The following is a 17,182-nucleotide window of genomic DNA, read 5'->3' on the forward strand; positions in this document are numbered from 1 at the left end:
ACCGCCCGGCTTCCCCAGCCCTTTCTTAAGAGGCATTTTAAGTATTGGCCAAGACCTCATTATCTCCCATTAGCACTTTTTCTGGATTTGAATTCAAATGTCATTAATGTTTCTGTCAAAGCTTCCTTGAATATCTTCACTTGTTTTGGGCTGTAATTCACTTAACCTTGTTCAATGCTGTTCAGTCCCAAAGGTGTTAATTGAGGTGAGATGTCTGCTATGTCTACCCTGTTGCACTCAGTTGAATAGAAATATTTGGGTTTAGAGCATCTCAGATTGTTTGGTGGAAAAGTTTAGCAGAGCCTCATGAGGAAAAGGGAGTGAGGAAGTGGGTAGAATGTCCTCTGGGAATTTGGTGCTCCCTTTAAACCAGGTGTATGAACATGACTTTCCTGAAGTGGAAACATTTGTCCCACTTTCACCCAATACTGTTATGTATGACAAGTAAAAAGAATGTTCTGGCACTTGGCATCACCTATGCCAAGATGATGAGACAACGTGAAGTGATTTCCTCTAATGTCAGTGTATTAGTCTCAGTTTACAAATTATTTAATAAAATTAACTACTGAAAAGCCATGATTTTTTTTTTTTCTTTTGGAGACAGGATTTCTCTATGTAGCCCTGTCCGTCTTAGAACTCTCTCTGTAGACCAGGCTGGCCTTGATCTCATGGAGATCCACCTGCCTCTGCCTCCAGTGCTGGGATTAAAGGTGCACTACCACTTCCCGGCCATGAATCATTTAAAGTGGGTTTTAGAACAATGGTCATTTGATGTGTGTCTGCATTTCCCTTCCAGGACATAGGGTGTGAAGCTTTGCTGCCAGAAACTGGATGGACTGTGTGTGTGTCTGGATCTAGACTTTGCAGGTAGTCTGAAATCCTGAAATAGGGACTCTGTGGCTCTTGCTCATGATAGCCTGGCCTTGTCACTAATAGAAAGCTAGAGAACCAAGATTCTCTTTAGGTCACTAGGGCAACAGGCCAAGTAACCAGTCAACTCCCAGGACCAGGGTCATTGTTGGACGCCTAACTGTTGCTATGACTACTGAAACCTTAGTGACCAAACTAAACAGAAAGGAGAGCCTTCCCAGTGGCCTCAGAAACACCAACCATGTCTGTAGACATGTCTGCGGAAAAAATGACAAAAGTAGAAGAGGTAGGCAGAGCTGGAGGGGCGGACGTTGGAGGAGTCCCTTGGTGTAGTTTCCGGGTGGGTGTGCCCAGTTCAGCATTCCTGAGAAAGAAAGGCCCTTGGAAGAGTTGCAGGACAGTTAGCAAAAATGGGAAGCTGCTTCTGAAACAGGAGCTGTTCACATATGTCCCACTCTGGCCCCTGTATTTTCTCTTCAGTCCATTCTGAGAAATGCAGAGCTTTCCCACTTCCCCCTAGGATACTGACTACTTCGTTCCTCAAAAGGGGACTGGCGGTCAGATTCTAGTAATCAAGGCAGATCAACAGAACTCCCTTCTCTTTCAGAATTTGCAAAGAGCCGTGGCACTTAAGAAGCTGGTCAACAGGTAGTCTGTGTTTCCATCTCCTCCCCTCACTTTCTTTTCCACTCTCCTCTCCCTGAGCCATCGCCTACATCAGCTCTCCTTGGGGACTCCTCCAGAAAGAAAACGTGGAGCAGACAGGGAGCAGTCGGAGATGGGCATGTTAACGCCTAGTAGATAAGTCTGGTTTTTTTCTGTGCCTGCTTCCCAATCTCTGCGGGAAAGGCACAAGTGTTTGCCATTCTTTTTTCTTCTTTTGTTTTTTTGCTTTGTTTTTCAATCTCACGTGTTTCTTCCCTGGCTTTGTACTAATGATATAGCAGATACTTCAACAGTTGTTGAACGAGTGACACAATACCCAGAAGACGGAATTGCGTATTCCACCTGCTGAGGTTTTGATTTTTGTGCATGGAAGTGCTCTACCACCAGCTGTACCTCCAGTCCTGAGTTTTTTAAAGAAATGCTGGCAGAAGCAGGGCATGGGGGCTCACACCTATAATCTCAGTACTTGGATGAGCATAAGTCTAAGGCCAGCCGAGGTTACAGTGTGATTGATACACTCTCAAAAACCCCAAAACGGGCTGTGCAGTGGTGGCACACACCTTTAATCCCAGCACTTGGAAGGCAGAGATAGGTGGATCTCTGAGTTTGAGGCCAGCCTAGGCTACAGACTGAGTTCCAGGACAGGCTTCATAGCTACCAAGAAACCCTGTCTGAAAAAATAAAAAAATAAAATAAAACCAAAGTGGGGCCCAATATGGTGCTATATGCTTTTAATCTCAACAATAGAGAGAGCAGAGACAGGTGGGTCTCAGAGTTTTAGCCCAGACTAGTCTACATAATTCCAGGGAATTAGGTTATATGGTGAGACATTGCAGGGCAAGGGAGTTGGTACAGATAGCTCACTGGTAGACTGCCTGCCTAGTATGCACAGAGCCTTAGGTTTATTCCTCAGCATTCAGGAGATACAGGAGCATCAGAAGTTCAGGGTTAGCTACATAGTGAGTTGGAGGCCAGCCAACTACATGAAACTGTCTTTTTAAAAAAATAGCTGGGGACGGGGCTGGAGAGATGGCTCAGAGGTTAAGATCAGAAGTTAAGAGGACAGCTCTTCCAGGGATCCTGAGTTCAATTCCCAGCAACCACATGGTGGCTCTCAACCATCTGTAATGAGATCTGGTGCCCTCTTCTGGCATACAGGTATACATGAGGGTAAAACACTGTATACATAATAAATAAAATTAAAAAAAAAAAATAGCTGGGTGGTGCCGCACACCTTTAATCCCAGCACTCAGAAGGCAGAGGCAGGCAGAACTACACAGAAACCCTGTCTTGAAAACACAAAACCAAAAAGGTACTGGTTAGGAACAATGAACTGGGACCCAGTTCTAAATGATGTAGGTGAGACAACTTGCTGTTTCCTTTTGTGTGCACTGTAACAGCTGTCAGCTCTGCCTCTTGATGGTATGATTCAGGAACAGCACTTACACACTAGATTCCACGTCAGTTCTGGCTAACCTTTCAAGAACTTTGCAGTCTTCTGACAGTGGCAGAGGTTCTGGTCACAAAGGAACCACATGAGTAAGGATGTGTCTCTACTCCTCTCCCCCACTTAATCCCCACCCTAACCCTGGAACAGATGGCGGGATTCACATACTCACTGTATGTGGCAGATGACATTGAGCCAACGGAGAAACCTGTATGCTACCCTAAGGATGCAGGGTGCTATGGAGCAGGAGTTAGCACAGTCCAACAGACAGCTGCTGGTGGTGAGTTCTAGGAGGGCTTCCTGAAGTCTTCCTCCTTCCCTGCTGTGTCCCTGCCAGCTGGCATATCAAACTCTCTGTCATGACTTAACTATATTGTTTGCCTCTGAGATTTTTCATGATTGTTATCAGAACATTAACATCAAATGTCAAAGCTCTTTTTCAGTCAGTGAGGTTTTTTCAATTTTTTTCATTGTTTGCAGGTGGCACTCCTTGTTTAGTTTTGGGCTTAGTGAAGCTTTGTTTTCTTGGGTTCTTTGGGTTGGGATGGGTTGGATTTTGTTTGGAACAGTCTCACTATGTACCCCTAGCTGACCTGGAACTTGCTATGTAGACCAGGCTGGCCTCCTGCCTCTGCACCCCTGCATGCTAGGTTAAAGTGCACCACCACACCCAGTCAGGGGATTTATTTTACGTATTTATTTTTGAGACAAGGTCTTCCTCTGCATCCCAGGATGGCCTGGAACTTGCAGACATCCTGTCTTAGCCTCCCATATGCTGAAATTATAAGCATGTCCCATCACCCAGCTGCAGGTGACACATTTCCAATTCTCAATGCATGACTTTGCTCTTTTCATCCAGGTGAGACCCTAAGCCGCTCTTCTCCACTTGAGGTGCCAAATGCCATGTCACCTCTTAGTATCTTGAGTACCTGGCAGATTTCGTAGTTCATGGTACATTCTCAGCAAAATATTTGTTGAATAATGAGTCTTCACCCAAGGGTGGGGAAATTAAATAGGCTTTCCTCCACTGATTTACTCTCTTCTACCACCTCTTCTTACATCCCTGCTAAGGCCAGGTCCAAGGGAACACAGGGATGGGGAGGCATCCAGAGACCGAGGAGCAGCATTAAAGAGCCAGCACCACACTTCACTGCCTTCCCTACCAGGTCCGTCAAGCTGCCTTACACGAGCTGTTTGAAAAGGAACATCAACAGTACCAGCAGGAACTCAGTCGGATGGGCAAAGCTTTTTATGAGGAGAGACTCTGAGGCTGCCCAAACACTGCTCTTCCCTCATGCCTGCCAACCCAGCCTCTAGTCTCTCCCTGGAGCTTCCCAAAACAAACCTGGACCTGGGACTTAAGACCACCTCTTTCTCACTGTCAAGTCAACCCAAATGTCGCCTCGGAAAACAAGAGTGACGCCTTGTGGTTAGCGTGGGATATGCAGTATCCTAAGGGGAGAGGATGTACAGTGTCTGGTTTAAAAAAGTTGTGATTTGGTTTAACAAATAAAGCGAACTCTTAAAAATTTAGATTTAGGTCATGGGGTTTATTATCAGCCCTGAGTCTTGGTTTATTCTTGGCTGCCATAGTTTTACTTCCTAGATTCTGATTACTGCTTCTATACTGGCTGGTTTTGTGTGTCAACTCACAACAAGCTAGAGTCATCAGAGAGGAAGGAACCTCAGTTGAGGAAATGCCTCCATGAGATCCATCTGTAAGGATTTTCTCAATTAGTGATCAGTGGGGGAGGGCCCAGTCCATGGTGGGCAATGCCATCCCTGGGTTGGTGGTCCTGGGCTCTATGAGAAAGCCATATGGAACAAGCCAGTAAGCAGCACCCCTCATGGCCTCGGCATCAACTCCTGCCTCTAGGTTCCTGCCCTGTTTGAGTTCCTGTGCTGACTTCCTTTGTTGATGAACAGCAATGTGGAAGTGTAAGCTGAATAAAACCCTCTCCTCTCCAACTTGCTTTTTGGTCATGGTGGTCATTAGTTAGAAACGCTAAGTCTCAGACCTTGGTTTCACTGATCTTTTCTGAATTTGTGGACAAATAGCTTTAAACATGGCTGTTAATCTAGAGGTATATGTGGTACCTGAGTGTTGGGGCGGGGGGCGCTGAATTTTAGGTTTGGAGGGTATCTCATTATTGTGAAAACATGTGTTAGCCCCTTCTAGGCCTGAATTCCTACTCTACAAAACTGAGAGGATTCCAAACTCTGACCCCTCCAGGCATTGGGTGTGCAGTGTAGCGGGTGTTAAGTATCTCGTGGTGGGCTTGGGCTGGAAAAAGCGTGTCCATTCTCAAGGTATTTGACACTGAAAATCCTGGAAAGTAGTAACACATGCACCTGTAGCCACGGGAAAACAAGTGACATCCAGAGGACCCCCCAATTTCACAGTCAGGAGCTGCTGTGAGAATATGTCCTCTGATGTAATTTCTGATACTTGCCCCTGTCATCAGTACTGTCACTGGTCACTCCTCTGTGCCATAGGATCTTTTCTTACCCTCAGCTTCAGTGTGGCTGTATCCACTGCACAACTCTCTCGTTCTTAACCTTTCCAGTCCGTCTCTATCCTTAGCTCTCATCAAAGCCTGCAGTTTTCATTTAGCTGTCGGGAGCTACTACCTCCCGCCCCTCCACTTCCACCCGTGCAGACCATGGAGAGGCAACAGGTACAAAGAACAGCACAGGTTTCAGGGTCAGGTCGAGGGACACGATATCGGACCCTCTTCTACAGAGGACAGACCCAGCTGGGATTGTCTTCAGGGTGAAGCAGGTGAGCAGGCAGAGAGCACAAACCCAGAGACTGGCCTCCAATAGCCTCCCATTTCCCTGGAACCCAGGCCCTGCCTTGGTCCTGTGGCTAAGCCACCTCCAGTTCAATGTCACTGTTTATCACATACTCTGCCCTCGTCACCACTGCTTCCTAATCCCCCACCATTAGTAACCAGCTATGAATACTCACATCAAATGAAATGGCGCTCCCAGGCTGGTGGAGAAAGCAGGCTGTGCACAGTAATTACAGGTGTAGTGTGAGCTTTGTAGGAGATGAAGCCACAAACACCTCACTGGATTTGACACCAAACAGGACTGAATTTCCAGTCCTTCTGTCTGTTCCTGGCCTGTTAGTCTGGTCGATACCATCCTTACCTCTCTTTCAGCTTCGTACTGTCTCCCAGGCCACCTGCTTCTTCACAGGTAGTGTGGCCTAGAGTCAAGAGAATAGTGGACAGATCTGGTTCTCAGTCTTTATTCTGCCACTTAGTGGGTGTTTGGCCTGGTGCACATTTTAATATTGGGGGCTAAGGTGGGGCGGTTTGCTGGAGAGATGGCTCAGTGGTTAAGAACACTGGCTGCTCTTACGGAGAACCCAGATTGGAGTCCTAGCATCCATATGGCAGCTCACAATTGTCTGGAGCTGGAGTTATAGACAAGGATCCAGTGCCCTTTTCTGGCCTCTGCAGATACTAGGCATGCAAGTGGTACACAGACAAACATGCAGATAAAATGCCCATGCACATAAAATGTCTTTTGAGGAATAGTTCTAAGTCTGAGTTTTTGTTGCTTATTTATGAAATGGAAACAATTTCTACCTTATTGGGTTGCTGTGGGAATTAAATAAGGCACTTAGAAGAAGTCACACTTAATACATCATATAAACAGGAAACGGTAATGCTGTCTTGCTACTCCATGGTTCTTTCTCCCTCTACCTTCACTCCCACTATACTAAACAACCTCTGATTTCTCTGCTCATTTGGACTCGCTGGATGCCCCATCCCCTCTGCCTGGATCTCCGACCTTGGCCTATTCCCTCAGGGCTTGTCAGTGCCAGGCTGGCTCCATTATTGGCAGGTTGGCCCACTATAACACCCATCTTCCCTGACCCTCCCTGCCAATTCTGTGTGCTCTCATCACATCATCAATTGCACCCCTCCAGCCCCTGTTGTTGCTCTAGCTGATGTTATACCCTGGTCTTGTGGCTTAGAGGGACTTAGACCTATCTGAAACAGCTGAAAAACACAAACCATCTATCTCAGTGAGCTGCCTCAGTGGGTAGAGGGACTTGCTGCCATGCCTGGTGACCTGAGTTTGAAGAACCCGCCCACATAGTTAGAGACAACAGACTCCTAGAAGTTGTTCCTCTGATCTTCACAGAGGAACAAGGACACAACCACACACAAAAATATAAAAGTGTAGGAAGAAAAAAAAGGGGGAACGCTAAAGTGTTATTATCAGGCTTGATGTTTCTAATTGTGCATCCAAAGTTTCCCTAGAGAGCTACACCTCCACACACCAATATTCCCAGTCTTCCTTTGTTCCTCTAGTACCCTAAACACTAATGTTTTCAGTTCTGTTTGTTTGTTTGTTTGTTTGTTTGTTTTTGAGAACAGGGTCTCTATGTAGTCCTGCTGTCCTGGAGCTCACTATGTAGACCAGGCTGGCCTCAAAGATCCACCTGCATCTGCCTCCTGAGTGCTGGGATTAAAGGCGTGCGACACCACTTCCAGGCAAGTCCTCCAGTCTTGCTAGTCCCTGTCCTGCCTCTTTTCGTCCTCCTCTGTTTTCCCACCATAGTCAAGGCTTCAGAAAAAAAAAAATAGAACTTGAAAGATGAGAGTTGAGAGTAAATGGAGATGCAGAGAATCATCAGGTCATACTTCTCAAGAGTAAATGGAGGGCAAGCATGTAAATATTCCATATATACCCACAAACTCTGGGAACTACAAAAGAGAAAAGACACTGCCACAAATGCCTGTCTTGGGACCTAGGTCCATTTGTTAGTCTTTCCCTGGAAGGCCAGTGACATACAATAGGAATTGACTGGGTGTTGGGACAAGCTATTGATCGAGATCAAAGTCACTGTGGAGTGGGTGTATGCGGGAAGGAGACATCAGGATTGATGGGGGCAAGGACACATGGAACATGCCTGGGGACTGATAGAAAGTGCCCTCCCACCCTCCATGCAGCTATAACTTGGGCTCCTTTCTGCCACAGTGAATGAAACATTTGCCTGCCAAATGATGCTCCACATACCCAATTCTCTCCAAAAGGGGAGAGAGAGAGAGAGAGAGAGAGAGAGAGAGAGAGAGAGAGAGAGAGAACCAGGTTGAATCCTTGTGAAGTTAGAGCCTTAGAGAAGCCAGCCCAGGAGCTCTGGTGATAAAAAGCTGCAGAAAAGAAGTCCTGAGGTCTGCGGCCACTTTCTGGCAGAAGCAGCACTCTCTTGCTCTCAATCTAAAAGCCTTCACTTCAAATTAAGCAGGCAAGAGAAGCTGTGAGTCTTCTTGTCTGGAGCCCAGACTGAAGCCTGTGAGGGAAACCGCTTTTCTGTTCTGGACATCCAATGATAACTTGAAGGAGGTTGTCTAAAGGACATGGGGAGGAGACAAGGCACGAGATGTCCAGAAGCAGCAGCCCAGCATTTCAGAAGTTCCCCATGACTACTGTTTCCAGTACTAGAAGCTGTGAAGTTGGAGTGCACGGAGAAGACTGAGCAGTCTCATGGGAGAAATCTGGGAAGGTTAGGAGTTTGCTTGGAAATGGAAAGCAGATGATATGCAAACCCCTAACCCTACCCCCTGGAAAGCCCTGGGCAGCTCAGATGGCATCGAAAAGGCAGGTGGCAAAGCTGTAGAGGAGCTGTTGACACTGGTGAGCCTCTGGAAGCCGGTACTGTCACACAACAGGGTGAAGCTTCATATGGGAGCTTTGGGAAATGTCCCGGATGTGGAGTCCTGCCCAGTGTTCTTGCTTTCGGCAAACATGATCCAGCAGCCACCCGACACAGGGGAAGAGGGATGTGGCAGGGATGGCATGAAGGACAGATGAGCAAGAACATGTTTTGGGAGGGGAAGAGCAAGGGTCAGTGCCCTTGAAGAAGATGGGTTTCCATCTGTCCATGCCTAGGCTCTGGCCTGTCTTCCCTGACCTTTCTTCACAGCGGGGAGAAAGGCAGATCGCTACCAAAGCTCGCCTGCCGGCTTCTGTGTGATATGTTTGATATTGGGTTGTTAAATTAGGAACCAACTAAATGTCAGACATATTCTCACAGCAGTGAGGAGACTTGGCATCACCCCTCCGCTACTTCAGTCCCTGGGGCTCTGAGACTCTTCCCCGTCTTTTCTGGTTTTTGAGACAGGGTCTCTCTATGTAGCCCTGGTGGTCCTGGAACTTACTATGTAGACCAGGATGGCCTTGAACTCACAGAGATCCTACTGCCTCTGCCTCCAGGTTAAAGGCGTGTGCCACCATGCCCTGTGCCTGCTGTCTTGTGTGTGTGTGTGTGTGTGTGTGTGTGTGTGTGTGTGTGTGTGTGTGTGTGTATGTGTGTGTGTGTGTATGCAGGTGGTCCATCCAGTGGTCTGCTCCTTCGCTCCTGACTTTGTGGAGGCTCTCAGGAGTGAGGCAGCTCCGCCCTGCCCCCACCCTGCGCTTGACTCAGTCACCACACTGCTGCGGTTTAGCCTTGACACTAACTTGACATTAAGAATTAATTAGAACCATTTCTGTTCTCCCCCCGCCCCCCATCCCACCTCACTCCCCCCACCCCCATAGCTCTGGTCACCTTGAACAGTGTCCACTTCTCTGGCATACTTGGGTATATGGCAACTGTGTATGGGCTCAATTGCCACCTGTCCATAACGAGATTCCAGATGGAATTAGAAACGAGGCTGGCTCTACCCTGGGGAACACAGAGATGGCAGTGATGACTATAATGGCATGGCATGGTGGGCAGTAGGCTGGGCAGGGGTTCACAGAGGGAGCAGTGGAGTAGAGAGCAACACAGACTTTGATACATATGGGTGTGAAAGTTCTATTTTAAGAACACTATGAGAAAACAGAAGTTATGATCTTGTATGTGACCCTCCTTATTTCTCACCCACTTGAAACCCTAGGACAGCCATTCCGATCCTAACCCTCCTGCGCTATCCTATGGCTCTTACAGGCCGATGTCTCCCTGCCAATTAGAGAATCCCAAAATAGCACAGCAATTCCAACTGGCAATCTGGGGGAATTGTCAAGGATCATGAGTGACCTCCCCTCTTCACTGTTGCTCACGCTCCCTAAATACCAGGAATCAAAAGATCTAACTCAACTAGTAGAGTTTGGTCCATATCCAATACAGTCCAGGGGAAAATGAGAGCGCTAAAGGCAACTGGGACCCTCTGGTGGCTAGAACTGCCAAAGAATTCCCTATTCCAGTGTTCTCTCTGTCCCTCCACTTTTGAAAGATCCACAGAGCTGCCAAGAATGAGTGGAAAGTTTCAAGGTCAGCCTCCCACCACCCCCACTTTCCATTGTCTAAAATCAGCCTCAGCTGTCCCTCAATATTTTTTTTCTTGCTGGTGATGTCAGTCTATCAATGCGTGTGACCCTGTGTTCCCCCAGGGGAACAGTGATGGGCGGGAGGGAGCTAGAAGGACCATGTTAGGAATAAGAGGTGGAGCCGTGACCAGAGATAAAGGCTCAAACTTGGGGAACCTCTAGTCACTCAGGTGGCAGCCCTTCCTTTCTTGTCCTAGCCTCCCGTTCGCCAGTGTTCTCAGGTAAGCCCACCAACAGTCCCAGCTCATGATGGAGGCCATCAAGAAAAAGATGCAGATGCTGAAGTTAGACAAGGAGAATGTTCTGGACCGGGCTGAGCAAGCTGAAGCTGAGCAGAAGCAGGCAGAAGAAAGAAGCAAACAGGTAGGCACTGGCATTGGCCTTTCTCTTCTTGCTGGTTACAAAACAGAGGTGGGCCTTTAATCCCAGCGCTCGGGAGGCAGAGGCTAGCCTGGTCTACATAGCGGGTTCCAGGACAGCCAGAGATACACAGAGAAACCCTGTCTTAGAAAAGAGAGTGAGAGAGAGAGAGAGAGAGAGAGAGAGAGAGAGAGAGAGAGAGAGGAAAAGTGGTTGGTTTTCATGGGAAAATGAAGAAGCAGAGAACATCCAGAACAGTGGTTCTCAACTTGGGGGCCAGGACCCTGCTGGGAATTACAGGGGTTGCCTAAGACCATCAGAAAACACATTACCATTCATAACAGTAGCAGCAAATTTATAGTTATGAAGCAGCAATAAAATAATTTTATGGTTGGAGGTCACCGTGATATGAAGAACTGCATGAAAGGGTCACAGCATCAGGAAGGTTGAGAAGCACTGCTCTGGGGTATCCACCTTAGACTGTCCATATGACCTTGAGAAAGCCGGTAGCCTCTTGTGTGCCACAGTGTGCCTGTTGGACTTAGGTAGAAGTAGAACAAGTTTTTGAAGAATGTTTCACTTCTGGCACAAAAGGTAAGAACGTGGTCCATTTTTTCCCCTCTCTTCAAAGGCATCACAGACCCACTAGGTGTCTACCATCCAATAGTCTTGGATGAAAACTCCAGACTTGGTCATCTTAGGGCCAGAAATTATAGAGTCTGATGTCAATGCATAGGATAACACATGGAACAGTGGCTGGAGAAAGTGTGTCTCTCCGGGGGGGATGATAACGTGGAGGCAGAGCTCAGAGGTCTTTAGAGTCCGAGCATGCATGGTTGTGTTTATGTCTCTGGTTACTCTTTGGGCTCCTACAGCTAGAGGATGAATTAGCAACCATGCAGAAGAAGCTGAAAGGAACAGAAGATGAGCTGGACAAGTATTCTGAAGCTTTAAAAGATGCCCAGGAGAAGCTGGAGCTGGCAGAGAAGAAGGCAGCTGATGTAAGTATTAGGGAGACGGCTTACTTGTGGGTTCACAGGCTATGGGTACATAGGCAACATAATGCTTTTGCATGTAATACATGCTGACACGTTCTTACACCGGAAAATACTTTCTTACTCAAAGACGTGTTGAAGCTGAGAGCACAGTTCTGGGGTAGTATTGCTTCCCAGATGTGCATAGATCCCTGGGTTCTACACCAAGCACTGAAAAAGAGAGACACATGGAAGTCTCATCTCTATACTACTCAGCCTCCTTCCCAGTAATCTAATGACCTTTCTTTCTTAGGACCTGGACAAAGGGAGGGGCTTCCAAGTCCAGATGTACGCTATCCGGTATCCATTTCTTCCCCCATGCCACATTCTTAGCTTTTGTGTACAAGGCTTGGCATGTGCATGTGTGTATTAATAGGGAACCTCTCATCTCTCAATTACCCAACAAAGCCAGCTTAGATTTCACAATAGGAAATGGAGGTCACATTGACCCTGACCCCATCGGGGTTTATTTGTCCTGGTCAAAGTGGGCATCTGCCCTTATGCCACAGAGATGCTACAGGGAACCCTGATCATAGCAGAGCAGTGAGGTATCAAGGGTGGACTGTAACAGAAACTGGGAAGCAGGCAAAGGTATTGCCCCAGACCTTACTCTATGGCCCTGAAGAGATTAAAATTGAAAATAATGACCTTTACTCACTACCTATTATACTTTGGCCTTTCCTTCATCATCAACCTTGATGTTTTCTGCAAAGAGAAGGAAGAGACTGTACAGGACATCTGTTTTGAAGAAAAGTATCAGAGGATTGTTATTTATTATTTTTTATTTGGGGTGCTGGGGATTAGGTCCAGACCCCCCTACATTGACTTAGCTCACAGGGATCTTAACAGTAACAAAAGGATATGTCAGTTACACAGGCATTTCTCGGCATCTGTGTGAGGAGAAAAGTAGAAGCCGATGTTATTTTAAATCACATTTGGCTTTGGAAAACAGCTTAAAGGGCAGAGTGGATCACTTACAAATGCGTTTAGATCCTCACATGCAGTCCCTGTCATGAGGCAAGTGCTCTTCTCTTGGTTCTTCACTTTCAAAGGCTCAAACATAAGGAGGGTTAGAGTTCAGGACACCAGAGCTTCATGATGTAAACACGGCAGCGTGCACTATACACACTCACAGTTTCCGGAAGTCTTGTTCGTTACACCGCTATGTCTCTGTTTTTGGAAACCTGAAAAAACAACAATATGTTGTCTCCAGGATTGAGCAAGTACTCGAAGGCCTGCTTGAGTTGCTTAACCTAGCTCACAGGCACAGATGGATAGATCGCCCTGGTCCTAAATCTGGAGGCAGGAGGACAGATGTTTTCACAAACCAGCACTATGTCAGGTTAGCAACAATGTTGTGAGATGTTAAGTAACACCTCCCTGGGAAGGTCCTTAGCCAGAAACAGCTAAGAACCAGGACAAGAATTAGGTGTGAAGCAAATCTTGGGAGAAGGAAAGGGAAGGAGTCCTAGACAGCAAGCCAATATATTTCAGAAGGATAGTGGAATTCCCTAGGGGTGAATTTTGTTGCCAGTTTTAACATCTTTTACACACAGGAGTACAGTACATACACACATGAACACACACTATACAAACACTGTCTTACTACTATGTTTGAAAGAAGCATCTTCATATTCATATAGAAATTCACAAAATATTTGTTTGTTGAGAGAGGTTTTCTCTGTGTAGCTCTGGATGTTCTGGAACTCACTCTGTAGACCAGAGTACCCTCAAACTCAGAGATCTACCTGCCTCTGCCTCCTGAGTATTGGGATTAAAGTCCTGTACCACCACTGCCTGGCTAAAAAATTTAAATATGTAAAATGTTGTCTTAAAATTTTAAATCCTCAATTTAACCCTGTCTGTCCCCTTTGTTACCTTTCTGACAGAGTCAGTGAGTATCTCTCATAGATATGTACAAGAACAAGAAACAGGCTGGGCATGGTGGCATATGCCTTTAATCTCAGTACTTGAAAGACAGAGGCAGGTAGATCTCTATGCGTTTGAGGCCAGCCTCGTCTACACGGTAAGTTCTGGGACAACCAGGACTATGTAGAGAAACCCTATTTCAAACAAAACAAAACATAAGCGGGTGTGGGTGGTGGATTTGTTGAGGCAGAAGGAGGAAGAAAGGTATCTTTTCCCCAAGTACCATCTGTGGGTTAAGCCCTGCCACAGCCTGGTTCTGTAAGTAAACTTTTATGAGAGCACACTCATGCTCTTTCATTTCCATATTGTCTAGTGGTTCTCTCCCTCCAATAAAATAACTGCTGCAGAGTCTGTAAAGCCAGAAATTCTCTCTGGCCCTTTCCTGAAAACTTGCTGACCCTCCACTCCACGTACAAGCCAGAGAGGAGGGTGTCTGTAGGAACTGGGAAGAACGCTGAAGGAGAACGGCAATGGGATTTCAACAGTGAGCGAAGATCACAATGTGTGCATCTTTGTCTAACAGAAAAGGCTCACAGCTCAGCTCCTGACCTAAAGACTAATAAGTAAGTAAGCAGCATATCGTCTTGATGGAACTGTATAGGGAAGAGAGGGAGGAGAGAGCCAGTAACTATGTGTTTACACCAGAGAAACCTTTCTGAATGTGGAGCATCTTCTAGAGCTGCTTCAACAAAGAAAAGGCAAGGATGTGGAAAGGTCAGCCCTATCTTGTGGGTTTTTTTTCTTCCCAACGTTTAGTTACTATTATAGTTCATAATTGTAGCAAAATATACAGACACAATGCCAGGCGGTGGTGGCACAAGCCTTTAATCCCAGCACTTGGGAGGCAGAGGCAGGTGGATCTCTGAGTTTGAAGCCAGCCTGGTCTACAGATCGAGTTCTAGGACAGCCAGGGCTACACAGAGAAACCCTGTCTCAAAAAACTCTCTCTGTGTGTGTGTGTGTGTGTGTGTGTGTGTGTGTGTGTGTGTCTACTTACACAAAATATACAGTTTTAACCATCTTGAGGCTACCGTTTGGTGGCTGCAAGTATATATTTACATTTTTTGTGTAACCATGTGTAATGTTCTTTTGTGTGTGTGTGGATGTGTACGTGCTTGCCTGTGAGAGTGTGGAGGCAGAGGTTGTTTTTGAAACGGGGTCTCTCACTGAACCCGGAGCTCACTGATTAGCTAGACTAGCTGGCCAGCAAGCCCTGGGATCTACCTGTTTCTACCCCCCTTCCCCCAGCACTGGGACTGCAGATGCACAGAGCCACACCTGCCTTTTATGTGGGTGTTGGGGAACTGAATTCAGTTCCTCGTGCTTGAACAGCATAGCCAACCCGTAAGATCCTCTTAATCCAAGATGAAATCAGAAGCTGTTCAGGGAGGAACGGGAGGAAAGAGGAATGCGGTGGGTAGGACTCAGGGCATGGGAGTCACAACACTCTTTTTAGGGACGTGTGTTGGGAGGGATGAGGACAGAAGGAGGATGGACAGAGACACCTGTTGGTGTCATGCATTGTTTGTCACTAGGAAAACAATACACTGGCTGGTCTCCCTGCTGCCGATCCATCATGCCTCTAAAAGCTATCAGGAGTCTGCCCATCTGCTTCCCTGGATCAAGAGATTATCTGTACAAAGGCACCAGCCTCAGGAATGCGGGCAGTGTTGGCTCAACTTTGGTTTGCCTAGGATGAGGTCTAAGGGTACAAGGAGGTAGAACAGCGCCACCTGCTGGTCAGCACTCAGATGACCACATTTTCACCAGCAACTCCTCTGAAGAGTGTTGAGAAACACTTAGGCCGTCAAGCCAGGTGTTACTGAGTGTCAGAACCTTGCCTTAGATTTTGGGGAGGTGGGTGGGAATCAAGGTGTACAAGATACTCTACTGAGAAAATTATTGTTTGTCCAAGCTGTTTCTTCTGAATAGCTTAACTGTTGCAGTCTTTTTTTTTTTTTTTTTTCCTCAAAAAGAAGGGAGCTTCCTGAGAACCAGAACCAGTCATGGAAACCAGTAAGTGTCTGGCTGAACCCAGAGCCTCCACAGAGCTAAATCCCCAACCCCGGGTTAATATGTTTAGTTCTAAGTCCTACTCCATAGCCCATTTCTCAAGGGAAGAGAAGAGCTGTATCAAAGGAGGAATCGATTGTTATTACTTTCCGAGAAGGCGGGAGAAATACAGAGAAGCGAAGGTAGGATGTGACGGTTCACACCTGAAATTTCAGTACTTAGGAATCTGATTAAAGAAGTGTCCAGAGCTTAAGACGAACAGGGCTACAAAAGCGAGTTGACGCCAACCGGGACTACCCGAGACACCATCTCAAAAAACAAAAACAAAGCAAGCAAACACAAACTAGAGAAGCAAAGAGAAAACAAACCTCTTTACAGTTGTGCTTCTGGAAATCCTGTAGGTCGGGCCCAGAGACGAAGTTTTAGCTCATATAATAGTTCCTTGGAGCCAGGCGGTCGTGGCGCACGTCTTTAATCCCAGCACTAGGGAGGCAGAGCCAGGCGGATCTCTGTGAGTTTGAGGCCAGCCTGGTCTACAGAGCGAGATCCAGGACAGGCACCAAAACTACACAGAGAAATCTGTCTCGGGGGGGAAAAAAAGTCCTTGGAGTAATTGAAGGCAGTAAAACTGATGAAAGCTATCACAGCTTAGAGGTTAAATTCCACAATAGTTTTCCAGATATCTTGCTGTTGCACTAAGGATATGATAATAGGGGAACCTTAATAAGGAATTTTTATGATAGAGACATCAAGTATTTGTCTACAAAAGGGGTTGTACATGAAGATTAAATTACTAAGTCCTAAATCATTCCAAGGGCCAAAAGGGCTGGCAGGTTAACTGATAGTGCATACTGACTCTCAAAAGCAACAGGAGACATGACTGCATTCTAAACAGAAGGCTAAATTCACACCTGACCTTATAGAGTGCCGGCTTGCCCATCCTTTCCACCACCTTATAGAATGCCAACTTGCCCATCTCTTCCACCCCTGGAATCCCTTTGTTGACTTCCAGGAGATGGGTGAGAATCTATCTGAACAGTTTTTTGTTTTGTTTTGTTTTTGTTTTTTGTTTTTTGAAACTAGGTTTTATGTAGCTCAGACTAGCCTTGAATTCACCATGTAGCCAAGGTGACCTTGAATCTTTTATCCTTTCTCCCCGCGCCTCCCCCCCACCCCCCACCCCAGTACTGAGATTACAGATACTTGCCACTATGCCAGTTTACATGCTTCTGGAGATCGAGTCCAGGGCTTCATGCATGCTAGGCTAGTGCTCTACAAACTAACCAATATCCACAGCCCCTCTGAATAGATTTTTCAAGGGAGTTCACTGGGACTCTTTGCAAGATGAAGTCGAGAGTCTTTTAGGCTTTTCTCAGAACCTGGTTTTGGAGTCTGCCGTAGACTGAGTAGAAGTGAAAGCTTGTGGGATATTTTATATTGCAGAGTGGAGAGGACACAGGGGTAGGGAGGCACTGGATCAGAGAGGGGTCAACCGCCAAGTGTTAATGCAGCACCATACTGGTAAATGGGC

At 46.6% G+C, this 17,182-nt stretch overlaps 1 protein-coding gene and 1 long non-coding RNA gene across 4 annotated transcripts; one reads left to right on the forward strand and one right to left on the reverse strand.

Annotated features, from left to right (window-relative positions):
* The first annotated feature begins 10 nt into the window (after positions 1–10).
* Positions 11–4,516, forward strand: Cfap141 (cilia and flagella associated protein 141). 3 transcript variants are annotated; one of them, XM_052731256.1, is made up of 4 exons: positions 11–1,156; positions 1,478–1,518; positions 3,134–3,263; positions 4,055–4,516. In XM_052731256.1, the coding sequence occupies exons 1-4, from the start codon at positions 1,112–1,114 to the stop codon at positions 4,298–4,300; spliced, it is 462 nt and encodes a 153-aa protein (XP_052587216.1). In that variant the 5' UTR covers positions 11–1,111; the 3' UTR covers positions 4,301–4,516. The 3 variants fall into 3 exon arrangements, 2 of the variants coding, with proteins under 2 accessions (XP_052587216.1, XP_052587217.1); XM_052731257.1 differs by having other exon boundaries at positions 4,150–4,516; XR_008216548.1 differs by having other exon boundaries at positions 11–867; positions 1,478–4,516.
* A 7,961-nt stretch (positions 4,517–12,477) lies between these two features.
* Positions 12,478–16,700, reverse strand: LOC128105312 (uncharacterized). Its single transcript, XR_008216307.1, has 3 exons — positions 16,020–16,700; positions 12,688–12,893; positions 12,478–12,599 (listed from the first exon to the last, which is right to left on the reverse strand). It is a non-coding gene; the product is annotated as an uncharacterized LOC128105312 (long non-coding RNA).
* Positions 16,701–17,182: the final 482 nt, after the last annotated feature.

Source organism: Peromyscus californicus, unplaced genomic scaffold, assembly GCF_007827085.1.
Source record: "Peromyscus californicus insignis strain IS unplaced genomic scaffold, ASM782708v3 Scaffold_9__1_contigs__length_137607984, whole genome shotgun sequence".
Taxonomy (NCBI): Eukaryota; Metazoa; Chordata; class Mammalia; order Rodentia; family Cricetidae; genus Peromyscus; species Peromyscus californicus.

What these genes read in the sequence shown, in the direction of transcription:
- Cfap141 (XM_052731256.1), top strand. Translation starts at nt 1,112, where the DNA reads ATGTCTGTAGACATGTCTGCGGAAAAAATGACAAAAGTAGAAGAG. An exon ending in AAATGACAAAAGTAGAAGAG is followed by an intron (nt 1,157 to 1,477) that starts GTAGGCAGAGCT and finishes CTTCTCTTTCAG; the next exon opens with AATTTGCAAAGAGCCGTGGC. An exon ending in CCAACAGACAGCTGCTGGTG is followed by an intron (nt 3,264 to 4,054) that starts GTGAGTTCTAGG and finishes ATCCCTGCTAAG; the next exon opens with GCCAGGTCCAAGGGAACACA.